Source organism: Sus scrofa, chromosome 6 (genome assembly GCF_000003025.6).
Source record: "Sus scrofa isolate TJ Tabasco breed Duroc chromosome 6, Sscrofa11.1, whole genome shotgun sequence".
Lineage (NCBI taxonomy): Eukaryota > Metazoa > Chordata > Mammalia > Artiodactyla > Suidae > Sus > Sus scrofa.
In genome coordinates, this window is record NC_010448.4 from 6,247,239 (window position 1) to 6,275,104 (window position 27,866).

At 42.8% G+C, this 27,866-nt stretch overlaps 1 protein-coding gene and 1 long non-coding RNA gene across 2 annotated transcripts in view; one reads left to right on the forward strand and one right to left on the reverse strand.

Annotated features, from left to right (window-relative positions):
- Positions 1–7,266, reverse strand: part of LOC102166616 — a 395,732-nt gene extending 388,466 nt beyond the window's left edge. Inside the window, exon 1 of the long non-coding RNA XR_002345296.1 lies at positions 6,967–7,266. This is a non-coding gene — a long non-coding RNA (uncharacterized LOC102166616). The remainder of the gene's footprint in view (positions 1–6,966) is intronic.
- Positions 7,284–23,783, forward strand: MPHOSPH6 (M-phase phosphoprotein 6). The gene is made up of 5 exons (XM_021097043.1): positions 7,284–7,413; positions 13,638–13,750; positions 19,733–19,823; positions 22,603–22,697; positions 23,114–23,783. The coding sequence occupies exons 1-5, from the start codon at positions 7,315–7,317 to the stop codon at positions 23,244–23,246; spliced, it is 531 nt and encodes a 176-aa protein (XP_020952702.1). The 5' UTR covers positions 7,284–7,314; the 3' UTR covers positions 23,247–23,783.

Consider the following 27,866-nt stretch of genomic DNA (forward strand, 5'->3'; position numbering starts at 1 on the left):
AGAGCAATCTTAACACAATCCTACTGTGGTGTTTTTTTGGTTTTTGGGGGGCTTTTTTGTGCTTTTTAGGGCCATAGCCTCGGCATATGGCAGTTCCCAGGCTAGGGGTCAAACTGGAGTTGCTGCTGCTGGCTTGCACCACAGCCACAGCAACATCAGATCCAAGCCAGGTCTGCGACCTATACCACAGCTCACGGCAATGCTGAATCCTTAACCCACTGAGTGAGGCCAGGGATCGAACCCACAACTTCATGGTTCCTAGTCAGATTCGTTTCTGTTGCACCACGATAGGAACTCCCAATTTTGAAATGATGCCATTCTCCTACTTAAAACAGTTTAATAGTTTCACAGCAACTTTAAAAATCCTACCCTCTTGAATTTCAATTGGCACGACCACTATGGAAAACAGTATGCAGGTACCTCAGAAAACCAAATATAGAACTACCATATGACTCAGCAATCCCACTCTTGGGCATATATCCAGACAAAGCTTTCCTTGAAAAAGACACATGCACCTGTATGTTCATTACAGCACTATTCACAACAGCCAAGACATGGCAACAACCTAAATGTCCATTGACAGATGAATGGATTAAGAAAATGTGGTATATACACACAATGGAATGATACTCAGCCATAAAAAAGAACAAAATAATGCTATTTGCAGCAACATGGATGGGATTACAGACTCTCATACTAAGTAAGTCAGAAAGACATATCATATGGTATCACTTATATCTGGAATCTAATATACAGCACAAATGAACCTTTCCACAGAAAGAAACTCATAGACTTGGAGAAGAGACTTATGGTTGCCAAAGGGGAGGGAGTGGGATGGACTGGGATGCAAACCACTGCATTAGGGGTGGATAAGCAACAAGATCCTGCTGTATAGCACAGGGAACTATATCCAGTCACTTGTGATAGAACATGATGGAAGATAATCCAAGAAAAAGAATATATCCATATAATATGACTGGGTCACTGCTATACAATAGAAATTGAAAGAACACTGTAAATTAACTATAATGGAAAAAATAAAATCATAAAAAAATAAATACATAAAATAAAAATCCTACCCACTTAACATACGGTCTTTAGGATCTGGCCCTAACTTGCCTGTCCAGACGTGTCACTTACACAATAGATATCATTCAAACACCTTTCCAATTGAAACACTCCTTCGTTCCTCCTGCCCCTTTCCCTTTTTCGCTGGCATACTCTTAACTCATCCTGAGGTCTCATTTTAGGTGTCACTTCCCCAAGTAAGTCTCTCCAAGGTCCTCAAATCTAGATTAGGTTCCCTGCCAGTAAGTCTTACCTCTACAACAGCATTTAAGACCTGTTTCCTTGTCTGCGGCATACTATCAGGGGAAGGGTAGTTTCCCATCACTGACCAAAGGGCTAGGAACATAAGAGGTTCTTAAAAATATGTGTTAAAGAATGAAAAAGGCAGAAGGCAGAAAAACCAGGAGTTTGACTCTTAGTCATAAAGTAACAAGATTTAGCCAGAGATAGACTCATGGCAACAAAAAGAAAGTATGAAAGGAGTTATGATAAAAAGAAAGCTGAATGGAAAGTTCACACACCTAAATTCTGACTGAGTTAAAGCAATGTGCTTAATAGAAGTGGGAGATGCATATAGCTCAGTAGTTGCCAAATACTGATGGGATTATCAGAATCATCCAGGAATCAGGAACAATTCTTGCTTTTGATGTGTTTAATTTCCTCTGGTCATTCTGTCATAACCACTGACTAATGTTTAGGAATTACTTACCTGGATGGTCTGTAAGGCCAATTCCAGCACTAAGTTCTGATTTAACCAAGATAACCACAAACAACTGATAGAACCTGATAAGTAACTGAATATAAGGTCAGAAGGGATGTATTACACTGCTTACATTTTTAGACTGGTTGACCTAGAGTCACAATCTGCATATAACAGTCAATAAATACTTGTTTACCATATGAAATGAGGGAGCAATAAAAGGGAGCACATTTTGTCTTGCTGGATGTGAGGATTCCCAAATGCTGCTCTTTATGTGTCCTCCGTGGCTGTGTCAACAGAACTCTATTCTTTCCTTAGATACCTGACCTTGGCACTGTTCTTTCAGCTATAATTATCCTCTTCTTTGTGTCATAAAAATCAGTTTCTCAGAGTTCCTGTCCTGGCTCAGCGGAAATGAATCTGACTAGTATCCATGAGGATGCAGGTTTGATTCCTGGCCTCGCTCAGTGGGTTAAGGATCCGGTGTTGCCATGAGCTGTGTTGTAGGTCGCAGATGCGGCTCAAATCTGGCATTGCTGTGGCTGTGGTTTAGGCCAGCAGCTACAGCTCCAAGTAGACCCTTAGGCCTGGGAATCTCCATATGCTCTGGGTTCAGCCCTAAAAAGACCAAAAAAAAAAAAAATCTATCTTTGAATAATTAATCTCCTTGGCGTTCCCACTGTGGCTCAGTGGGCTGAGAACCCAACTAGTACCCATGAGGATTCATGTTCCATCCCTGGCCTCCCTCAGTGGATTAAGGATCAGGTATTGCCATGAACTGAGGGGTAGGTCACAGACATGGCTCAGATCTGGCATTGCAGTGGCTGTGGCATAGGCTGGCAGCTGCAGCTCCAATTCAAACCCTAGCCTGGTAACTTTCATATGCCATGGATGCAGCACCAAAAAGCTAAAAAAAAAAAAAGCCATCATCAATTTCTGGTACTTGCAAAGTAAAAAAAATGAAAGCCAACAGATAAAGGAAAAGAAAGAAAGGAGAGAGAGAAAGAAGGGGAGAAAGAAAAAGAAGAAAAAGAAATGGAAGATATATATGTAATTTTTAAATTTGCTAGCAGCCTCATTTTAAAAAAAGAGAAACATGAAATCTTAATGCTAGGTTTTATTTATACCATTACATCCAAACTATTATTTCAACATATAACCAACACGAAAAATATTAATATTTTGAGAGTTCCCATCGTGGCTCAGCAGAAATGAATCCGACTAGTATCCATGAGGATGTGGGTTCAGTTCCTGGCCTTGCTCAGTGGGTCAGGGATCCGGCATTGCCAAGAGCTGTGGGGTAGGTCGCAGACTTGGCTCAAATCCTGCCTTGCTGCGGCTGTGGTGCAGGCCAGAAGTTGTAGCTCTGATTCTACACCTAGCCTGGGAATTTCCATATGCTGCCAGTGCAGCCCTAAAAAGCAATTAAAAAAAAAAGAAGAAGAAAAATTAATATTTTTACTTTTCTTCGTATCAAGTATTTGAAATGTGGTATATATTTTATATTCACAGCCCATCTAAATGCAAACGCTAAATTTTCAAACGTTAAAGTGAAATGCAATCCTCCAAAAACAATAAAATGTGTATAACAGAAAAATACTTGAAACTGCTAGTTTTTAAATTTAATTAAATTTAAATATTCTATTACTTAGTCACATTAGCCACATTTCAAATGCTCAGTAGCAACATATGATTAGGCTTACTGTACTAGGCTGCACAATCTCAGACATGATTAGTTAAAAGAGTGAAGAGACCAAGGGGAACTTTTCTTGAGGAATCTAGCAATTGGAAGAAACTAGAGGTTTCAAGACTTCCAACAAATTCCATTAAGAAAGCATTCAGAATTTTGCTAAGACTTATAAAAAAATCTCTTGCCCCAAAACGATGTTTCCTTGGCTGTGTATCTTCTGTATACTATAATTCAATAGCATAGAGAGATCAAGGGGATATCTTCCCTGTCTGGGAGTTTAACTCCAAATTAAACTACAGGAGTTCCCATCATGGCTCAGTGGTAATGAATCCAACCAGTATCCATGAGGATGCAGGTTCAGTCTCTGGCCTCGTTCAGTGGGTTAAGGATCCAGCATTGCCATGAGCTATGGTGCACATCACAGATGCGGTTTGGATCCCAAGTTGCCGTGGCTGTGGTGTAGGCCAGTAGCTGTAGCTCCAGTTCAACCCCTAGCCTAGAAACCTCCATATCTGTGGGAGCAGCCCTAAAAAGCCAGAAACAAACAAACAAAAATCCCTACATTATTACTCATAAATCATTTCTAATTTAAAAATGTATAATTTTGAAGGTTGATGAATTTGACCTTTATCCCTCAGACAATAATAGTCACAGTAAATTGTGGAGAAGGAGAGTTACCACGATGAAGTAGGTGTTTTAGGAAAATGAATCAGAATCCAGTATACAAGCAAACTGGTAACAACAGAGGTCCAAAGGGAAGATGTGGGACTTCTAGTATCCTTAGTTGGTGTACATTTGCTCTTACTCCTGTCAGGAACTGTTTCCCCTTAGGTTTTACAACCCAGGATGGCTATCCCTGAAGATCTAGTTCAGAGTCAGCTCTGTTTCCTGGATGCAGATGGCAGAATGAATCACTTCTTCACCTCTGCTCCCACAGAACTCCTTTCAAAATCCTGAACAGAAATCAAATTCATAGAGGCAGAAAGTAGAATAGTGATTGCCAGGGGAGGAGGGAATGATAAGTTATTGTTCAACAGGCAGAGTTTCAGTTTTGCAAGATGAAAACTTTCGTTGGATGAATGGGAGTTAAGGTAGCACAAAACTAAATGATTGGAAAGTTTTGCCCCAGGCTAACTCCCCCCTTTCATATCTCTACTTAAATGTCACCCCCTTTTTTTTCTCTTTTTCAGCTGCACCCACAACATATAGAAGTTTCTGGGTCAGTGACCGAATCTGAGCCACAGCTGCAAGCTACACCATAGCTGCAACAAAGCTGGATCCTTAACCCACCGCACAAAGAGGCTGGGGATTAAACCCACACTGCCTGGGAAACAAGCCCATTCCTTGACCCCTACACCACAGCAGGAACTCCTTAACTGTCACACCTTTAAGAGTCCTTCCCTATTCCCGTCAAGAATGGTTTAGGTGCATATGCTATGCCCTCTCATGAACCCCATGCTTTTCACAAAGGGCTCTTACTACAGCTGTAATCTATAGCTACTTTTGTGTCATATTAGGTTGCTAGGGCTGCCATAACAAAAGAGTACGACTGGGTGGCTTAAACCACAAAACTTAATTTCCTCACAGTTCTAGAGGTTAGAAGTTCAAGGTGAAGGTGTAGGCAGGTTTGGTTTCTCCTGAGGCCTCTCTCCTTGGCTGTAAAATGACTGCCTTCTCACTGTTTCCTCAAATGGCCTTTCCTCCAGGCATGTGCATTCCTGGTGTCTGCCTGTGTGTTGACATTTCTTCTTATAAAGACGTCAGTCAAACTGGATTAGGACCAAGGGGCTCGTTTTAACTTAATCACCTTCTTCAGATCCTGTTTGCAAATACAGCCTCCTTCTGAGACAAAAGTCTGAGGAATTTCGGAAGAACACAATTCAACCCGCAATATGTGATTACCTCTCTTGTTTCCACTTGTAAACTCTATGACAACTCATCTCCTCATTTCAAGACCTTGACAGTTGCTATTCCCTCGTCTTCTTTTTTTTTTTTTTTTTGTCTTTTTGCTATTTCTTTGGGCCGCTCCCGCGGCATATAGAGGTTCCCAGGCTAGGGGTCAAATCGGAGCTGTAGCCACTGGCCTACGCCAGAGCCACAGCAACTCAGGATCCGAGCCGCGTCTGCAACCTACCCCACAGCTCACGGCAACGCCGGATCGTTAACCCACTGAGCAAGGGCAGGGACCGAACCCGCAACCTCATGGTTCCTAGTCGGATTTGTTAACCACTGCGCCACTACGGGAACTCCGCTATTCCCTCTTCTTACCACATTCTACCCTTCATAGAGCAAATTTTTCTCAACTTTCAAGCTTTGGCACTATCATCTGTCAAGAGCCATTCCAGATCACCATATCACTCTATCACATCATCATTTTCTTTCTGCCATGTCACTTACCATAATGTCAGCTCCAGGAAAGGGAGGCCATGTGTTTCTATACAGCATTGTAGCTGAAGAGATCAGCCCAGGGTCTCACATGCAGATGTGAATAAACAAGTTTCTATAACCACTTACATTATAATGATTTTACTTACTCCTCGCAGAAAACCTGCCAGGGCATAGCCATGCTTTTATTTAGTGTCAGTTCTTTCACCAATCTAGGCTCTAACGCTAATTAGCTGTGTAAACTCTAATAAGTCCCTTAACCTCTCTGGGCCTCAGGATCCCAAACTATATGATGACAATACTCTCTTCAGCATTCTTATGGGGATTAATAATACACATGTGGTACCTAGCATAAGAATTTGACACAGTGCCCACAATCAGCTGAAAAATTATTAGGCTGTGTTTTCCAAAGTGTAGCACCTACAAATGAAAAAAAAATTTTTTTTTTGTTTTTGCTTTTTAGGGCCACACCTGAAGGCATATGGAAGTCCCCAGACCAGGGGTTGAATCAGAGCTACAGGTGTCAGCCTACACCACAGCCACAGCAACGCTAGATCCGATCCACATCTTCAATCTACAGCACAGCTCACGGCAATGTCAGATCCTAAACCCAGTGAACAAGGCCAGGGATCCAAGCCACATCCTCATGGATACTAATGGGTCACAACGGGAACTCCCTAAAAACTGTCTTTAAGTGGTACACAGAGCATTACAGCTATCATTTTTGCAATATTCTTTTAATTCTTCAGATGAAAACAAGGGTATCTTCTCACACTCATAGTCCTCCTGTTTTAGAGAAAGGTCATTTAGGTTCAAAGACGCACACCCTAGTTAACAGGTGAATTAAACACGTTTGTAAGGGCCATTCTGAAGCCAGACCACCTGGGTTTATCCTACCTCCCTTACTCTGGCTTTGGGCTGGTTCCGGAACCTGCCTTTACCTCAGTTTACTCAACTGCAACAAGGGGATAATGACCACTCCCTAGGATTATTGTGAATGTAAAACGAACTACTATGTGTAAAGTGATGCAGAACATAGAAAGCCCACCAGCCACGTTAGAAACACGTGAAGGAAACGGTCCGGACCGGATGGCTGGTGCGGCAAGTGTTTCAAAGGTCTCACCAGGGTGACCGGGTCGGCGCGGCAGGACAAGGTCCGTGAGGCGGGATGCGCTCAGATGGCGCGCGGCCCGAGGAGCCCAGCCAAAGCCCTCAGGGAAGGCCGACAGCAGCCGGGACTCGGGCTTCCTTCGACTGCGGCCTTTTGGGGTCTCCCTCCTGGCGTCACAACGATCTCACGCCTGCTTAGGTGTCTGTGCCTTTACCCTAAGCTGCTTCTCGAAGCGAGCGCTCGCTGAGGCGAAGCGCGAAAAGCGCGGGCAGCTTTGGAACGCGAGAAACGGGGGCGGAGCCAAGGGGCGGGAGAACGCGGGCTACGTAATACGACGCCGATACGCACGCAGCCTGGCGCATGCGCGGCGAGCCAAGGGGCGGAGCGCGGCGCCGGACGGGACTCAGAATGGCGGCCGAGCGCAAGACTAAGTTGTCCAAGAACCTGCTGCGCATGAAGGTACGAGGACGCGAGAGAAGCGGGCCTGGCGGCAGGGATACCTGGCCTTCCAGACTTGGCTGGGGCGCAGGCAGCGGGCGTACGGCGAGCGCAGGGGACTTCCTGCTCTCGCGTTCATTCATTCACTTAACGCCTGCTCTAGGTTAGCCACTGGGAACAGGATAATGAATCCAGCGGAATCTCTCACAAAGTTCTTGGTCCCACAGGAGAGACAGACACGTAAGCAGGCAGTTAGGATACAGCGTACTAAGTGCAGTGATGCTAGAAGCGCCGGAAGCTCCGGCAAAGTACTTGAGCTTCTGCAAGTGGTGGAGTAGAGTTAAGACTGAAGGGTGGGGGTTGGGGGGCAAGGGGGCTATAGAGACATAGACGAATGGGAAAGCGAATTCAGAAGTCTGAGGGGCAAACTCCCCCCAAATCCGTTTTTTTTTCCGGAAACTAAAAGTCATTCGGTATGTGTGAAAGGCAAGCAGCAGGAAATGGGCCTGGAAAATGAACCAGTAGTTGCAGCATGTAAGGAATTTTAGGCTAGGTTAAGATTTGTTTTGTTTTTTAATCTTGTGTCATTGCGAAGCTATTGAACACGGAGCAAAGTAGCATTAGCTGTGCTTCTTTCTTGTCACCATAACTTTTACTGTCCTGTGGAGAAAATACATTGGTGAAAGAAAGACCCAACAGGGGTCCAAATTACAGTCTTAACGACCAGCTAGATCTGATCTGGGTGAAAGGTTTGAGTGGTGATGGGAATGGAGAGAATTTTAATACTTTAGGTGAAAGTGAATTATGTCACCCAGAACTTTAAACAAAATTGATTTCCAGATTTGAAGTTGGATTAATTTAAACATACTAATTTCAGATTGGGGAGGGGAGGCAAAAATAGATAAAATAAATATAGGAATTAAAACAGGAGGAATAGACAGGCCTTAAAACTTAAATAATAGAAGTAGCAAACATCTATAGTCCTTGCTTTGTGCTGGACACTGTTGTAATTGCTTTGCATGAAATCCACTTAATAACCCATGAAATCCCCATAACAACCTTTTTAAATGGGTACAGTTATTATCCCTCTCTTACATCTGAGGCACCTGAAACAAAAAGCAAGTAATTTGTTCAAAGTTACACTACTGGAGTTCTTGTTGTGGCTCAGGATAACGAACCCAACTAGTATCCATGAGAATACAGGTTCAATCCCTGGCCTCGGTCAGTGGGTTAAGGATCTGGCATTGCCATGAGCTGTGGTGTAGGTCGCAGACATGGCTCAGATCTCACCTTGCTGTAGCTGTGGTGGAGACCAGCAGCTGCATCTGATTTGATTCCTAGCCTAGGAACTTCCATATGCCGTTGGTGCAGCCCTAAAAAGACCAAAAAAAAAAAGTTACACTTCTAATAAAGAGTGTAGACAGAACTTAAACTCAAGCAGTCTGGCTCCAAAGCCCTAGCCCTTAATTACTACTCTGTACTGCTTGTTGCTAAACACCCCCTCATAGATGCAAACTGTTAGATACCATGTTTAGAGAATAATGGAGTTTCCAATAAAAGAAAGCAAGAAATGTATAATCTCTTGAAAGATTAGAGAGTAAATGTTGCATGTGCAAGACATGAATGGTGTTGAGCTAGAGTGTAACTAGGGATGAATAAGATGAGGGTGGAGGATAAATCATAGTGTAATTTAGTTTCTAAAGTACTACTTACAGGCATATTAACAAAATTTGAATCATTACTGAACAGAGTCATTTGCTTATGGTTTGTAATCATGTAGATTTCAAAGAAGTGGATTGGCAGTGCAGGCATTGAAATGATTTTAGCAGCAGTTGTTTTAGCTCTTGGAATAAGTCAAATGGAGGAGTTCCTGTCGTGGCTCAACAGAAACAAATCTGACTAGCATCCGTGGGACGCAGGTTCAATCCCTGGCCTCTCAGTGGGTTAAGGATCCAGTGTTGCTGTGAGCTGTGGTGTAGGTCGCAAGTGCGGCTTGGATCTGACATTGCTGTGGCTGTGCAGCTACAGCTCCAATTCGACCCCTAGCCTGGGAACCTCCATATGCCACAGGTGCTGCCCTAAAAAGACCAAAAAAAAAAGTCAAATGGAGATGTGCTGAGTGATTATGGCTCAAACCAACAATCTAATTTGGGGGGTAGGAAGGAAGAAGTTAAAAGAAAAAAAAAATTTCACCTGCATTGAGGAAGATTCAGGTGGACATTGGAGGCAAAGGAGAGAGGGAAAAAAACTTACCCAGGTTCTCTAGTTGGATTAGCAATTTTGACCATTGACAAGAAAGAATTTAATAGCAGGATTGCAGGAGACACAGTACAGATGGAGGAGGGTAAGCCTATGAGAAGGAATGGAACTGCTATATTAGGTTGCCTTATCCTTGTCTGGCAGAGCTGTTCAGCCAGAGCTAAGAACAGAGCAAGAATGAGAAGGTTGAGGATTTAATACTGACTCATTTGTTTCCTAGTGTGCTTGAAGTCCTCTGTCCTGGTCAGCTATTGGAGGCTGGAGGGTACTCCTGACAGGAAGTAGAAAGTTAAAGGATGTATGTGGAAGGTCTGTCGGTATGATGGAATGTTTATAGAAAGTCACTCGTCAGTGACTTGTGCTCTTTTGGACTCTTAAGACAAAAATTAGTGAACTTTTTCTGGGAAAAGTCTTTAGTTTTGTGGGCCAAACAGCCACTGTTACAACTACTCAACCCTACCATCATAGCTCAGAATCAAATGAGCATGGCTTTGTTCTAATAAAACTTCATTATTTACAACAATATTCATCCAGCCTATGGACTGTACTAGTTCATACTACATGCTCTCGGCCCTCAGTTGTGAGTAAAGTGAAATCACTAGCTCTAGGACATGTCCTTAGATACTGTAGAGTCAGGAGAATTGCGGAGTTGCTTGATTCCTATTCACGGGATAGTCTATCCTTTCCATGTGTACAGAACAGTGTGCATGTATTTTGTATACCGTAAATAATAGCTACTTAACTAAAAATGAGAGGTAAAAGGGCAGTTAGGCAGGATTACTGCATTTCACCATGAATGTGTGATGAAATGAGGCATCTGGGTTTAAAGAGAACCATTCAAAAAAGGGAGTCTGAAAAAATAAGACAACTCTAGACTCATATTCAGAGAACCTGTATTGAGCTCTTCCTATGTACCAAGTGCAGTCTGAGTACCAGTAACATGGTATGAACGAGAGACATGGTCTGCTGTTCATAGTTTCAGTCTTTTAGGAGGCACAGAAGAATCATAATGAAAATAAGCCGATGTTCCTAAGACTGTCCTAGAAGTAGGGAAAGATTTTCTCTTTGGGGAACACGCCTGGGGAAAGCTTGGCCAGAAGAGTCACGGAAGGCCAAAAGACACATGTTCTGTGCCTTTCCTGGGGAATATTTTGCCAGGCAGAAAACTGAAACGCGATGTTGAGTAGTAGAGACAGAAGGACTGAGAAGTGCAGGGTACACTTTCCAGAAATTGCCAGTTTCTTTCCTGTAGTGAGGATATAGACAAAGATGTAAAAGGATGAGGACTGCAAAACACTTTAGATAGACTGCAAACATTTCTTTTAAGATTATTTAAAAGAATGATAGATTCACAAGCAGCTGCAGACAGTGCACGGGGAGATGCTCTGCAGCCTTCTCCTTCCTGTCCCACATCACTGGAGAACAGTGCCAAGCCGGGAGGTAAACAGTGGTACAACCCTCAGAGCCAACTCAGCTTTCCCCACTTCGGATGCACTCCTCCATGTGTGCAGAGGGCGTGTGTGAGAGAGAGTTTATCGTGTGTAGAGGTATGTGTCTGCCATCACATTCAAGATACAAAACTGTTCTGTCACCAGAACATTTCCCTCCAGCTACCCCTTTGTAGCCACACCCACTCCCTTCTGCCATCCCTGAATTCCAGCAAGGGGCTTGTTCTCCATTCCTATAACTTTGTTATTTCAAAGATGTTATGTAACCTTTTGAAATTGACTTTTTTTTTCTTTTTGTCTTTTTAGGGCCACACCCACAGCATATAGAAGTTCCCAGGCTAGGGTTCGAATTGGAGCTGTGGCCACCGGCCTACACCACTGTTATAGCAACATGGGATCCGAGCTATGTCTGCGGCCTACACCACAGCTCATAGCAATGCCAGATCCTTAACCCACTGAACAGGGCCAGGGGTCAAACCCGCATCCTCATGGATACTGGTCAGGTTCACGCACAATGGGAACTCCTGAAATTGACTTTTTTCACTCAGCATAATTCACTTGAGATCCTTCTAGGTTGTTGAGTATATCAACAGTTCCTTTTTATTGCTGAGTAGAATTCTTTGCTATGCCAGTACCATAGTACTTAATGATTCACTTGTCTAAGAGTATTTTGGTTGTTTCCAGTGTAGAGCCGCTGTGAATATTTCTGTATAATTTTTTGAGTGAATGTAAGCGTTCATTTCTCTGGAGTAAATGCCCAAGAGGACAATTGCTAGGTCATATGGTAAGTGCTTGTTTATTTGGGGAAGAAACTATCAAGCTGGTTTCCCCAGAAGTTACACCATTTTCCTTGCCCACCATCAGTGCAGGATGGATTCATTTTCTCTGCATCCTCATCAGAATTTGATCTTATCACTATATTTTGTTTGTAAAACATTTTTCGAGTGTTGTCATTTCATTTAGTAGGCATTGGTAAAGACCTTATGTCTAAAACTGCTTGTGTTTTGGAAGAGCTAGACTAGAGGGAGCCTGGGCAAGGGAAAGAAATGAGGATAAATAGAGACCAGAGGAACCACAGACCTAACCTCTGGGAGACTCCTGGATGTTTTCTGAATTTATCCCCACCCCCCCACTGATACTTTATCAATTTGCTACAGTTACCTTCTTGGTTTGTTCACCTGTCCCTTTTTGTGCTAGAGAGAGTCTTGCAAGCAAGACTGCTATTTTCTGCATTGGTCTGTTTTGAGTTGAGCTTCTGCAGCCTTTAGAATCAAGAGCAGCCGTAGAGCAGATACGCATTTCAGAGGATAGATGTAGGTGAAGAGCAGCAGGCTTCTAGATGGAGCTCGGCTTCAGTCTGTGTTCGCAGGGCCCTTACAGCACATCATCCGCCATCCTGGTACTGATGGAGGAGATGATCCAGACACAGTCCCTGCCCCGAAGGTCTGCAGGGGAGACCGAGTCTCAAAATATGTGAGACTAGTTACGGCTGCCATGAGAAGTTTCTAAGAAAGAGATGCTGTTTGCACCTGCAGGGATGATTGCAGAGTTGGAGTAGCTTTACCTCAGTCAGAAGGGCTAGGCGTTGCCCAGGTGGGAGAACTTGAGCATTGCAGATCAAGATCAGCAGCTGCAAAGACCGTTGGGCTCCTTGGGTCAGAGAGAGACTGAGAAAGTGCTGAGTCCCCTCCTCTCTTTTTCCCTCCTCCCCCCCCCTTTCTTTCTTTTTTTAAAATTATTTATTTATTTAGCCATGGCATGCAGTGCTTGATGTGGGTGGAATCTCAGATCTCAGGTTCCAGACCAAGGATTGAACCTGGGCCACAGCAGTGAAAATGCTGAATTCTAACCACTAGACCACCAGGGAACTCCCAGCTGAGGATTTCTTCTCTCCTTTTTTTTTTTTTTTTTTTTTTTGCTTTTTAGGGCCACATCTGTGGCATATGGAAATTCTCAGGCTAGGAAGAAATTGGAATCACAGCTGCTGGCCTGCATCACAGCGTGCCAGATCTGAGCCATGTCTGCGACCTACACCACAGCTCACGGCAACACCAGATCCTTAATGCATCAAGTGGTGCCAGGGATGGAACCCAATTCCTCATGGATACTAGTCTGATTCATCACTGCTGAGCCACAATGGGAGCTCCCACTCACTTTCTATCTCCACCTGCCTGCCCTGCTCTGTGGATCAGTCTTTTGTCTTAGGCTGTCCTCTCTGTCCACTGTGTAAAACTGAAATATCTAATGTAGTATTTATTGGATATAGCTTTTTGTTGCCTGTTTTATTAAATCAGAAGAACTAAAATATGGTAAAGTCCTTTTAAAGTCTTCTGAAGGAAGTGCACCTGCTGCTTTTTGACGTGCTATAGCAGGCTGTATCCTAGTGTGATGTTATCAAGGGCAGGCCTAAGCTGCTTGGTCGTCATCCCCCCTCCTCTTCTGAGATTCTCAGAGAAATGAGGGAGGGCAAGTTGAGTTTTCCTCAACTCAAAGTTGGAAAAATTAGTTGCTGACACTGATTTTATTTTGTTTTGACAGTTCATGCAAAGGGGACTGGACTCGGAAACCAAGAAACAACTAGAAGAGGAAGAAAAGAAAATTATTAGTGAAGAGCACTGGTACTTGGATTTGCCTGAGCTTAAAGAAAAAGAGTAGGTTTCTTTATGAAGCTTTTGGCATTCAAAGGGAAATCCCCGTAAATATGATTCATCACTCCACTGGCATAAAACTCATGAAATAGTGTATCTATTCAGTTTCTTGAGTTAGCGTTAGCCTTGCAACTTTTTTCTGGCCACACCTGCAGCATGTAGACATTCCCAAGCTAGGGATAGAACCCACACCACTGCAGTGACACAAGCCACTGCAATGACAGCACCAGATCCACTGTGCCACAGGGGAAATCCACAAATTTTTTTTTTAATTGTTAAGAATGTAAGAGTTCTAGGAGTTCCCACTGTGGCTCAGCATGTTACAAACCCGACTGGTATCCATGAGGATGAAGGTTCGATCCCTGGCCCTGCTCAGTGTGTTAAGGATCCATCCAGCATTGCTGTGAGCTGTGGCGTAGGTTGCAGATGCAGCTCGGATGCTCCATTGCTGTGGCTGTGGTGTAGGCCAGCACCTGCAGCTCCAGTTCAACACCCTAGCCTGGGAACTTCCATTGCTGCAAGTGCTACCCTAAAGAGCAAAAAAAAAAAAAAAGGAATGTAAGAGATCTACTTGGATATATATATAGTTTTTTAATGAGTCCTCAGCCATTATTTATAACATCGTTCTTTTTTTTTTTTTCAACACTGAATAAAGGAATCTTGCTCTTATGTCTCTGGTAATGACTGGGGACTTTTATGAGAATCTTAATGTGCTTTCTGTTGTATTAAGCTCTGAAAATTAGATGTGCACTTCAGGCCTCTTCAGTTTGGTTTTAGTAAGAGCTTTGTAAAGGCAGGTCAAGAGTTTTTCGTTTCTTTTCTTCGATAAAAATTTGTACTTGTAGCACCAGCCGTCTTAGCTAACATGTACTGGGTCTATAGTGTGTGTTAGGAGTGGGGCTAAGCACTTTACATCTCCATTTTTTCCTCATAGCAGACTTGAGAACTGCCCCCTATCATTCTATCCATTTTTTAGTTGGGGAAATAGGCTTAAGGGAGGGTAACTTGGCCCAGGGTCACTAGCTAGTTGTTGCTGAATCTGGATAACACACTACATCTTTTCTCTTCCACCGCTAAGCTTGGTTGATATATGATAAATGATTGTGAATGAAGGATTAATGGATTTGCATCATCAATTAATTTATCTAAATTCTCTTGGAAGCTATTTATCATTTCGCCTTGATGCTTTCTTAACCTTAGTGAGCTCTGTGGTATGGTACCTTTACTTAAACTTCATCAAATGACGGAAGATGCTGCTTATTATCTTGAGGCACATTTATGTTTTTCCTTTCTATGCCTTATAATTAATTTTTTAGCACATTATTTTCCATTGTTTATTTGGCTGACCTTCTCTGGATCTTTTTGGAAGGTCAGACATCCTTCTCTAAAGATAGACGTCTGACCAGAAGGCATGGAAGAAAAGTACTTTGTTTACTCTGTTGCTTCTCAGAGCAAGATATTAGTGGGAGAGGAAAGGATGATGCTGGAGATGGTATGGATTTGGGAGTGGGGTTGTAGGAAGAAGGGACCATTACTGGTAAGGAGCTGTTATTTAATTTTATGCCTTGGCTAAACTTGTTCAAAGTATCCCAGATGTTTTGTTACTTATTATTACTGAAAAGCAAGACAGGTTGTTTGGGGATTTGTTTTTTTTCCCCTCTTTTTTAGGGCTGCAGCCACAGCATATGGACATTCCCATTGAATCGGAGCTGCAGCTGCCCGCCTACACCACAACCACAACCACAGCACCTTGGGGTTCAGTCTGCATGAGCAACCTACAGCTCACACCAGTTCCTTTAACCCACTGAGTGAGACCAGGGATCAGACCCTCATCCTCATAGATACTAGTCAGATTTGTAACCTGCTGAGCCATGACAGGGACTCCAGCAAGACAATTTATATCTTGTTTTCAGTATTATTTCCCCCCTCCCAAAAAACACAGCATATTAGTCCCAGAAAAATGACCTTTAAATTCCTTTCCTAGGCAGGTACTTTTCTTGGCCTCCTCAGGTACTGTAGCAAAATACCTCAACGTGGGTAGCCCATAAACCACAGAAATTTATTTGTCGCAGTCCTGGAGACCGGAAGTCCAAAATCAAGATACCAGCATGGTCATGTTTTAGATGGCCCCCTTCCTGTTTCATCACCAGAACCCTCCTGCTGTGTCTTCACCTGGTGGAATGGTCTAGGCATCTCTCTGGGGTCTCTTTCGTAAGACCCCAGTCCCATTCTTGAAGGCCCCATGCTCATGACTTAAGCACCTCTCAGAGGCCTCATGTCCTAGTGCCATCATCTTTGGGGGTTAGGTTTTCAGTATATAAATTGGAGGGAGGGAAGGCATACAAACTTTCAGACTGTTGTAGAAAATAATAACCTTTTGTCATCGTTCAGTATCCTATTTATGTATACAAGTGCATATCAGTTTAGGATATTGGCAGGAAGAGACGACACTGTCAAATTGGATAATTTGAGAAGCATGTAACAGAGACCGCCATAGTGTGGGCAGATATAGGAAAGCCAGTGTGGACAGTGCAGCTTCTCAGTGGCTTGCATAACAGAAGTGATTTACACAATTACTGGCGGATCTGGAGGGTCAAGGGCGGGGAGTGGTTACTGAATCTGGAGACAGGCTGTGTGGAGGAGAGTGTCCTACAGGAGCTGCTCCTTTATTTTAGGGCTCAGCCAGCCCAAGTAATCCCATAGGAAGGGAGCTGCTCCAGATGGCAAAGGAACCCTCCCATGTATTATGTTCAGATCAGCCTCCCAAAGTATTGGTTGGGGGGGGGGGCAGAGTGGGAGGTAGATCAGAGGGGTGAAGGGATGATAGGTTGCTCTGGTGTGTCTGTTTTAACACCTCAAATAAGGAGACAGTGGAATGGATTGGTTAACTGAGTGCATGGGCTCTGGAGACAGGCGGGCAGGCCTGGGTTTGAAGCCCGCCTCTCCCACTTGCTTACGTGTGATCTAGGGCAAGTTACTGAACTTGTCTTTTGTCATTTGTATATTAGGTATGATAATAATGCATGTCACGTACATTGCAAGAAGCAAACAAGATAATACATGTAAAGCGGTGACCACAGAGCCAGGCATAAAAGCACAGTAAATGTTAATAGTATATGTGTTTCCTTACACTTGAGTGTTAGGAAATTCACCCGCTCGTTTTGCTCATTGGTGATTGTGAATATTTTCTTGGTAGTGTCATCTGCATTTTTCCAGAGGGTTACTGCTATCTGTGAAAATGGAGGTTTCATCGTATATCTGCTTCGGAAGTCTGCAGAGTGTTTAGCTGTATTGGGCTATAATTTAGAGGTGACTATTAGGGCAATTCGACATTGACGTCTCCCCACATGGGACACCCTTAGCCAATGACCAGGCTGTGTAAGGAGATAAGGGTCTGTCTGCTTTCTCACAGCTTGGAACAGATGCTGGGCTTTCCTGTCTCCAGAGCTCCTTGTTGGCACTGAGGTGTGGCCACGCTGCAAATCAGCTTCTCCCCAGCCCGGTCTTGCAGTCTTCATTTTCACACGGAGCCATCTGCCAAATAACGCTCCCCAATAAAACTTGTACACATGACTCAGTCTCAGAATCTGTCTCCAGGGAACCTAATATTAAATGCTTTAATATAAACTCCTAGGAATAGAACTTACCAGGTCAAAGGTTTTGATATGTTGTTGCTATATTGTTTTTCTCTGACGGATGTGCCCCAGGATAGAGGTTGTGCCAGTTTAATTACTCTTTTGCCATAGGATGTTCAGAAAGTATTGTTGCCTATTGTGTTTCTGTGCTTGTATATATGGCCTGGTGAAGTTCAAGAACTGTGAGGTCTGAGATTGCCCCTACTTGCACGTTCACAGGTTAGCCTGCCAGTTGCATGTATACCGCTGGAAGGTATCCAAGTGCTGAGTCAGAGATAGGACTTTATTACTCACAGCACAGCAGGCAGCATGAGCACCGAGCTGGCCTCCTTTCCCCTAACCCCCGGGGAGATGATGCAGCAACCCCTGTTGATCTGCACCACAGCGGAGAAGGCCTGAGCTTAGGGAACCTGAGTCTTTGATACTGGACTGCTAACAAACTTGCCCTTGGCCCTGAGGAAGGTGTTATCTTTATGTTACTGCACGTTAAGCAAGTCTGTGCTTTGCTGAAAGGAAGAAGGAAGATAATAGTGCTGCCTTTCAAAGCCATTCACCGTGCAGATATCCTTGAAAAGACAGTTCAGAACGAAAGGACATTTAGGTGCCCATTTAGGTGGGCAGAAGTGAGAGAGACCCACGGAGAATTGTTTCCCATCAGTGAGTTCTTGCCCTGTTTTGCCATGCATGTTATTTGTGGCTTTAAGCAAGTGATTTTTTTTTTTCTGAGTAGTAGTTTCTTACCTGAAAAAATAGACCAAAGAGATAATTTCTTGCATGTGTTTTAGCTCTAAAATGATGGACTCCCATTAATGAAAATAGGAAAATTAAAATACAGAGTGTGTACGTTTAAGTTTTGGAATATTTCCCATATTTCCTAACTCAGTAGTGTTCCTCATCATTGAAACTATGCTTCTAGAGACCAAAAAAAACCTATGCTCCTTTTTATGTTAATGTTACAGTTATTGGGTCATTAGAAACGCATGGGAAAGGCCTCTCAGGGGCAGTGGTCCTGCCATGAATCCTAGCCTTTGGGCCCATCTTTTGACTCTTGTGAATACTTGAGTACATATGTATGGTGCTTTCCCGAAAGAGGTGATTTCCTTGGGATACCGGTGACATTTTTATCACCTGCTCTCTGCAAGAAACAGGGCAGTTGAAAGGGCACCACAGGTATATGGGAAGGGGTGAACGAAGTGTTCAAGAGAGCATGTGCCTGAATTTATTGGTTATGGGAGAGCTGGTGTGTACCAGTTACTCCCTATGGCCAGGAGTGGAATAAGCTCCTTCCATGTTCATCCATTGTATCTTTTTTTAATTAGTTTTTGTATATTATTACATATAAATGCTATATAACTGTGTAACATATATCTTTAATATATTATCGTTGCATCTTTTATTTATTATCTGGTACCACCCTAGAATGTAACCTCTGTGAGAGCAGAGACTTTCTCAAAGGTGGCTCTCACCAGCTATAGGACAGTGCCTAGCACACAGTTTAAGTGTTTGCTGAGTGAATGAATGAGTGAGTGAATCTTGACAAAAAGCAGGGTGAGATTGCTTGACAGGAAGCAACCTGCCAAAGAAGCCATAAAGGCAAGTATTTGCTTCCCTGGTTGCTTTATGGTTGATAGGGGGTTGTAGTCAGATATGCTTACCTGGAATTGGGGTCATGAACTAATGACTCGCAGGAGAATCCCTTTCAGAGACTGAAACATCCATACCTGCATCTTGTGTCCGCAGCAGCAGTGGCCTCTGTGGTGTCCAGTGTTTAGTCCTCTCAGCAGCAGTGTCGTTTCCACTGGGGTGGTTTTGTAGCATGATTTTGGTTTGGAGTCAGCTACCTCACCACTCTTATTTCTGTCCATTTTCCAGTTGTTCTCACTCAGCCCTTGGTGCTTCTGTGAGATATCCAGTATCCAATGAATTATTTCTCTGCTTAAGTCATCCAGGGTCAGTTCTTATTTATAGCTAAGAGCTCCAACTTACATACTCTTTGAAAGGTGCGTAGGACACTAATTTCAGGGAATTTCATAAGAACTTGGTTGAGGGGGCGTAACTGTCAAAGAAACTTTGCTTCACATTTGGAAAATTCAGGTCTGTCTGTTGTGTAGGCATTCATGCAAATTAAATGTAGTGTTTAGGAGAGGCTGTGCCTCCATGCCTCCTAAGGCTTTTGTTGTCCAAATTCATCAGTTTTTATTTCTAATCCTAGGTTGGAAATCTTGCTGTATTTTTACTTGATTCCACTGAGAGCCATGAGAAGTGTTTTTCATTTGAAATCTTGACTTTTATTTGCGGTGTGTGGTTACAAGTAGACATGCTATTAATACAGGTTTATTTTCTCATTTAGGAGTTTCATAATAGAAGAGCAGAGTTTCTTGTTATGTGAAGATCTTCTCTATGGAAGAATGTCATTCAGAGGATTTAATCCCGAGGTTGAGGTATTAAATATAATTGCTTCAGATTTTAAATTTTTCCAATTGAATTCTTTCTGCTAATAATTGGGTTTAGGTTTTTCCCCACAAGATACCATTTCTCCTCATTATATAGAAAATAACTAGTCTTGAAATATCGCCATAGCTATTTAAGGAAATTGCAGGCGTTGCAGTCTAGTTTTATGGTCAGATTGAGTAGATAATTTAATATAGCAGTATATATAGTCCCTGACAGTGCCGCTGTAAGTGTTAGAATTTTAGCTCAGGTCTTTTACAGGAATATCAGGATTTTATTCATATGATGCTGTTACAGCAAATTATTTTCTGGCATCGATAAATGCATCTCTTCTAATGGAAAAAAAAATGTTTCTTAAAAGTTGAGTAATTTGGCTTTTTAATGGACTGGTTCTAATCCAAGCTTGTAAATAGATTTTTAAATGAATCTTTGCAAAGTTGGTATGAAAAGTAAATATTCACCTTATATATTCGTTTTAATTTTCCTGCCTCAGGTTTGTAGAGAAGCACAGGCCTTCATCTAACAAATAATTATTAGAACTCTGGCTCATTATTAAAAGCCATCCTGTCAGGCACTTGACAAACCAAATGGAAGGCTGTGACAGAAAGCTTTAGTTTCCTAACTGTCACTTGAAGTCACTGTTTCTCAGCCCTGCCACTGTTACCATTTGGGGCCAGATTATTCCTCGTGGCGGGTACTGTCCAGTGCATGGTACGATGTTGAGCAGCGTCCTTGGCTTCTGCCTTCTGCCCACTAGATATTCGTATACAACCCGGTTGTGACAACCAAAAGTGTATCCAGACATCCCAGACATGCTAGTGGTCCTTGGTGAGCAAAGTCATCCCTGGTTGAAAACTGCTTCTCTAAGGATGCCTGTAGGAGCCACACTTAACCAAACTAAATGCCAGGTTATTTAAAGGATAATAGGTTGGTTTTCTTTTCTTCTTTTTTTTTTTTTTTTTTTTTTTTTTAAAGGGGCATGATAATTAAGGTATTAAATTTTACACAAAATCAACACTTTCCTTGGTTTTGTTTTTAATCTATACTTTCCTTGGTGTTTGTTTTTAATCTATACTTTCCTTGGTTTTGGCCTGGCTAAAGCTTTAGATTAGAAAGAGAAAAGGGGCAGTGGAGTAAAAGGGAAAAAAGATAGCAAAGATTATGAGTGGGTGATGCCCAAAGACCAGGGTATTGGGTGGACAAGGACTTCAGAGTATGTACGGTGCATCAGGGAAAGAGGTTGATCTGGCCCCCCGAATTTAATGTGAGAGATTATCAGGAAATGGCTTTAACTACTGGCACCCTGTAACACTGAATATATTCTCTCTGGAAGAGGGTTTTGAACCGTTTGACTTGCAGATCTGAGCTGTCATGAATTGTGAGAAGACTTTGGTGTACCTGGTTATGAAAAGAGTGATAGCAACTTGAGAGCACTTACTTTGTTATAAGTAGGATGTACTTAGAACACATTTGTTAATACTGTGTTTCTGGTGACACCCACCATTGAGTGAATTTACTCAGTAAATATTTACTCTGTACCTGTGGTACCTCAGCCCTTTTGAGACACTGGAAATCCAGCAGGGAACCAAAACGTAGGCCCTCACAGAGCTTGTGTTCTTGAAATTGTTTTATTTTAAGTCTGTCAGAAGGTAACTATCAAGAAAAGATAAATGTGGAGTACCCACTGTGGCTCAGCAGTAATGAACCCAGCTAGTATCCATGAAGATGTGGGTTCGATCCCTGGCCTCGCTCAGTGGGTTAAGGATCCAACATTGCTGTGAACTCTGGTGTAGTTTGCAGATGTGGCTGGGATCCCGTGTGGCTGTGGCTGTGGTGTTGGCAGGCAGTTGCACTTCAATTTAACCCCTAGTCTGGGAGCCTCCATATGTTCTAGGTGCAGCCCTAAAAAGAGGAGTGGGGGAAGGAAGGGAGAAAGGGAAAAGAAAAGGTAAATGTAAGAAAAAGAGAGGGAGGATAGACCCAAGGCACATGGACATCATGTGAAAGTCAGTGCATTGTCCACCCTCCTCTCCATCATACGAGAGCCAGCCTTCAATCCTTCTAGCAGTTTGCCCTCCCTGTTCCCCAACCACCACCAAAAACTGCACTTAAAGTTATATTTGACTGCAGCATTTCTTCTATTTGGCTCAAAGACGGGGAGTTCAAAGGATATCTGAAACTATATTTTTTCTTGCCCCTATCTAAAGCTAGCAGTGTGCCTGCTTTAGATACACGTAACTAAGATTTATGATCTAAAATACAATTTAGGGAGTTCCCTTGTATCTCAATGGATTAAGAATGCGACTCGTATCCATGAGGATGCGGGTTCAATCCCTGGCCTCACACAGTGGGTTAAGGATCCAGGATTTTCCGTGAACTGTGGTGTAAGTCACAGGCCCTGCACAGACCTGGCGTTGCTTCGGTTGTGGGTGTGGCGTAGGCTTACAGCTGCAGCTTCAATTTGACCCCTAGCCTGGGAACTTCCATGTGCAACAGGTGTGCCCCCCCCCAACAAAAATAATACAATAAAATTTAAACTCATTAACAGTAATTCTAATCTTTTGGAGCTTTGCCGATTATTTTTTTTTAATTCAGAGTTAGCTTCTGTTAGCATACTGGGAAATAAAGTATTATAGAGAATCCCTTAGAAATTTTGACTAGTGCTGTAGATGCTGTAACTTTTATTTCTTTGCTTTCAAGTACATTTGACACCAGTTCCTTTAACAAGCTTTTTCCAGCTCTGCTAGTCAGCATTTCTGTATTTTTTAGAAATTAATGCTTCAGATGAATGCTAAAAACAAAGCAGAAGAAGTTGAAGATGAAACAGTGGAGCTCGATGTGTCAGATGAAGAAATGGCCAGAAGGTAACTGTTACCTTGGTCGGCTGTAGAATTGAGCCTAGAGCCCACAGCGTCCATTGGCACTCAGTCAGGTGGTCTGCCAGCCTTTGAAGGGAGTACTCAGCACGTAGGGCTTCCTGGGTGGCAGGGCAGTGTTCACACCTGTCACAGGCTGGCAGTTGAGGGCTCATTTCTAGTGCTGCTTCTAATTCATATTTTAAAATATACATCTCGATTTATTTAGAACACTAACCCAGAAAAAAAAAGTAAAGAATTTGATCATTTGTAGAGAAGTTCATAAATTTTAAATCAGATGGTTTCTGTCAATCATAGTGTTGATTTTTCGTACTCTTTGTTGCATATTTGGTTTGATATTCTTGACAAGTCTTGATTCCTGTCTTCTTTATTTGAAACTAAACTTGTGTTTATCATTTTAACAGATATGAGACCTTGGTGGGGACAATTGGGAAAAAGTTTGCCAAAAAAAGAGACCGTGCCAATTATGAAGAAGATGAAAATGGAGACATAAAGCCAATTAAAGCAAAGAAGATGTTCTTAAAGCCCCAAGATTAAAATGGATGCCTTAAGATAGGGCTCAGGGATGCCTCGCGAGAGCACATTTTGGAACTCATTCTATTGGTTTCTCTCTAGTCATTAGTGTTGTTTATTTGTAAAGAAATGTATAATTGTGAAAACATGCTGTTTTTCGAACAGATGTGTGATGGATGTTATACATCCTTTGCTTAATGGGATTCATCAGGAATGGATTTTTAACCCTTGATCTTCAGACGTACATAGGTACATGGTTGCTTCCTAAAGAATTATTTATCTCTGATTTTTTTTAAATACAGCTCTCCCAGTCACTGACCTCATGTTTATAGTCTCCTTTAAATTGTTAATCATGTCAAACCATTTCATGCATATATTTTGGAATCAAATGTCATGAGAATTTATTATATGTAAATTCATCAAGAACAAACATTTCTCTCCAGCCTAAGGTATTGCCATGCTACTAAATCATTGTCAGTGTGTGGAATTATGCTTTTTTGTTTAAAGCCTTTAAATACTGTTTAAAAATATTGTTCTGTAATAAATATCTGTTTCATATACCTTTTCTATTTTCTTATACTTTCAAATGATAACTGTAGTATTGGAACTTTTGTCCAATTAGTAACTTTTAAAAAACAGCCATTAATTTAGAATATGGTGAAACATTAGCTTGACCCATAGGAAATTGCCTTTTATGTGTTAAAAGCAGTTATCAATTAACCTGGAAGAATTTACCACCAACCAGGCCATCTCCTAATCTGAACCTTATACTAAACAGTAAATCAAAAGCCCCTGGAGTTAGGTGTGTGTGTGTCTCTGTCCATCTAGAGACGTGTACCTAGAACTTGTGAGAAACACTGATTTCATATGACTATGTTCCTAACAATTAAATGAGGTGCATTTTTCCTCTCTCTCTGAATCCCCTTAGGTTTAGGTTGCTGTGTGCCCTTAAAGTTCTCTGGTGAGCTAAGAAAAAAGTTGTGAATTTGACGTTCATCCAGCTCCAGTTCAGTGTGAAGGTGAGGACAGTGCACTTCCCGGCTCCCTACATCCCGGGGCAGAAGCTCGAAGTTTTTCACGGTGCTTGGCCAACACCGCAATCCCTAGACGGGTGGAATGTCTTATTCACCATTTGGTAACCTGCACAGCGTTCCTTCTGCTAGATGAACCCATTCCATGGTAAAAGGAGTGGAGCGTTAGGCTTGTACCTCTGGAATTCCCTGGTCTTAGCGCACACCCTGTCACCTGGGAGCAGTGTGGTATGGTGGTCTGCTGAGGACTCAGGACCTGCACTCCATCTGACAAGATGTAACTTACACTCTGCACTAGGGGAGGCAGGGGGCTCTTGCCCCCAGCACGGGCGGAGTGTATGGTCTGGAATCAGGCAGAGGTAGAGGTATCTCTCTGATACACCTGATAATCCCACTCAGACATTTTGTTTCCTGTCCCTCGGTTCTGTCGTTTGGAGATTGGGGGTCTCAAGGAGGGAGTGGTTCCACCAGGGAAAACCACACCAGTCCCATTAAGGTAGAAACTGAAAGAGTCTGGTCATTTTACCACTAAACCAACAGGCAAAGAAGTCTACTCTCCCAGATGGTGCGTATGATCTTGCAAACAAAAGGGACATACATGGTTTGTGTTTTTCCCACACAGTGGGTGACAGAGAGGGAGATCAAACCCAGAGCATGCTCTAAGGCAGCTTCTTTAGCACGTCCATATCCAATGACAAACTAATGGAAAACTACAACCTCAGAGCTGGGAAAGATTTTGACCCTTGAGATCATAAAGTTTTGGGTCTCTACCACTTATTAACCCTGAGCAGTTGAGGAAAGAGGAAACATGGAGTGTGAAGGGAAAAAATGAATTTATTATCTACAGCCTTGCAACCAGTGACAGACACAACTTACTGAGTGGTTCATATTTTTCATTATTCCTTGGTGTGTGTGTGTGTACTGATTTTTTCGCTCTCCTCCTTCCTGTTATTACTGTGTACATTTTTTTAAGAGGGTTGACTTTGCTATGCAGTCCTGAGGTAACAGAATATTCAGATGGGTCTAAAGACTAAATTCAAGGTGTGATTGACAGGAGATGAATAGTGTCACTGTTTCCCAGACCAAAAACGGATACAATGGCCTGCTGGAATTTTGGAGAAAGAGTGAGAACATCTTTTCTACAAAGGATGTTTGCAATTTGTCAGGTAGAGTTTTTCTTCTGGGAAGTATAATGCTGTTTAGAAGTCTGTGTGAGGGTGTGTGTCTGTGTGTGCGTGTGTGCTGAATGGCCCGAGGAGCAGACTATAACACATATTAACCTACTTTTTTTTCCCTCAGATTTGAATACTCCCCTATACTCAGCTTTTGCAACTGGGCTGGCTGGCACTCAGCAAACCCCATTTCTCTGCCAGCTGGCTCCAGTGGGATCTGCCAGTGGAGCCCAAAAGGAGATGGCAAAGCTAGAGCAGGTAGAAGGAGGGGCTGGGTCCTTTCTGAATGCTTCCCTTTTGCTTCCTATTCCTATTTCCACGCTCACCCCCACGCTCCAAATACCTCTTCACCCCAGCAGAGGCTGGTGTTCGAGTCACAGTTTTTCATACCACTTGGTAACCCCTAGATGTCTGCCTGTTCCCCTGGACCACAGGGCCCCACTCAGCTCAGAGACACCGGTTTTAACTGAGCAGCAGCTTCTTGTCAGAGGTCTTGCGTTTCAGCTCTCCAAGGTCCTCCAGGGTCTAAAATGAGTAGTCTCAGAGTGGCAGCTTCCTGCATCATAACCTTAAGTGTTCTCTTTTTGCCTTTTTAGCTTTTTAATACCCTCTTAACAATTATTTATATTAGGTTTCCCCTGTTAAAATAAGGGTGGATTTTATCTCCTGACTAGGGTTTGACAGATACAGGCTCATCCTAAAGCAGTAATATCTGAAATCTTACAGTTTAATATCCTAGCGATCCTTTTTCTTTTTTTTTTTTTTTTTTTTTTTTTTTTGTCTTTTGTTGTTGTTGTTGTTGCTATTTCTTGGGCCGCCCCTGCGGCATATGGAGGTTCCCAGGTAGGGGTTGAATCGGAGCTGTAGCCACTGGCCTACGCCAGAGCCACAGCAACTAGGGATCCGAGCCGCGTCTGCAACCTACACCACAGCTCACGGCAACGCCGGATCGTTAACCACTGCGCCACGACGGGAACTCCCTAGTGATCCTTTTTCTAATCTGCATTGAAGTTGACAACTATTAAAGTAAACATGTTATGCTTTCTGGAAGTTATCTCATGTAACCGGTAATTAGCATGCCACTTTGTGGAGCACAAATCCCGGTCCAGTAATGCCCGTGGACTTGGTTGCTGAGTCGTGCATGGTCCTCTCTTTAGTTGTCAAGCTACTGACTGTCCTCTAGGTCAAAAATCTTCCCCCCGCCCCCCTGTCCCGCCCCACTTGCCCCTTCGCTCAGCAAGGAGTGCAGCTCACATTAAAGGTTTTGTAAGTGTTTCTTATGTGAATAGATGAATGAATGAATGGTAGCTGGATGATTTGGAAACCATTTGGCCTACAGAGCCTATTTCAGCCACAGTGCTGTGGAAATAATGACACCCAAATGAGAAAAAAACAGACTTTATTCTGCACTTGCTCTATAGCAGCGGAATCAGCCACCATCACTTGGGTTTGTCAGAAACACAAGGCAGACCGAGGAGTGGGAAAGCTTTATGTTGTAGCAAATAGACAGGCAGGGATACTCAGATTGGAGGCTCTTGGCCTGGAAAAGTTGGAGGCAGCCGGCTAGAAGCAGAGGTCATTGGTTACAGATGTGTGTTGTACTTTCTCTAGTTGTTCCCAGATTGGAAGTGGGAACAAACAATTGGGGAAGTTTTCAGTTATTAATCAAGTCCTGACCATTGGGCCTGATGATTACAAAGTTATTTTTTTAGCTTCCTGGATTGTCACTAGAGATAACCATCCGACTTCCTGCCACATCTGACGTCTAGCAGCCTGGCTTCCTGAGTTGATTATTAGAGATAAAGTTTTGATTTCTTGGGCAGGTTGCTGCCAGCGATGAATCAAAGTTCTGTTTCTGTGTGTTGTCTGGCCATTGTCCATTTGTGTATTCATTCTTCTAATGCCCAGGTTTAGTTCTAACCGTACTAAAAATACAACCCCTTGATCATGTCTCTGAGGAAACGCACACCCAGTTCATGAAGATGATGTTTGCGGCTCTAGCCATCAATGGAGCTGTCTGTGCTGGAGGCAGACACTTCAGCAGTTAGTGCCCCAGAGACAAAGCCACCACATCAGGCAATTAAAACCTTTTGCCATCCGAGATCTTGGGGAGGAAAACTGAATACCACTGGCTAATGGATATAAAATTCAATTAAAAAGATAATTATTTCCCTCGTAGATACACAACCATCTATTCAGTGACGTTCAAGTTGGTTGACGAACTTTATCAAAGTGGGCTCTTTGGGGAGGGAGCGAAGATACAGCTGTAATCGCAGTTTCAAGAAAATCCTCACAGAACTTCCACTGTTTAATATGTCTTTTATGAAGAAGAAGTTTCTCCACTTGCCTGCTGAAACCCTTTTACATTTTCCCAATCCTGGCCTCAGGGAACACAGAGGTGCCTTATCATTTGAGTCCAAGGTGTTTTGGCCGCTTCTTAA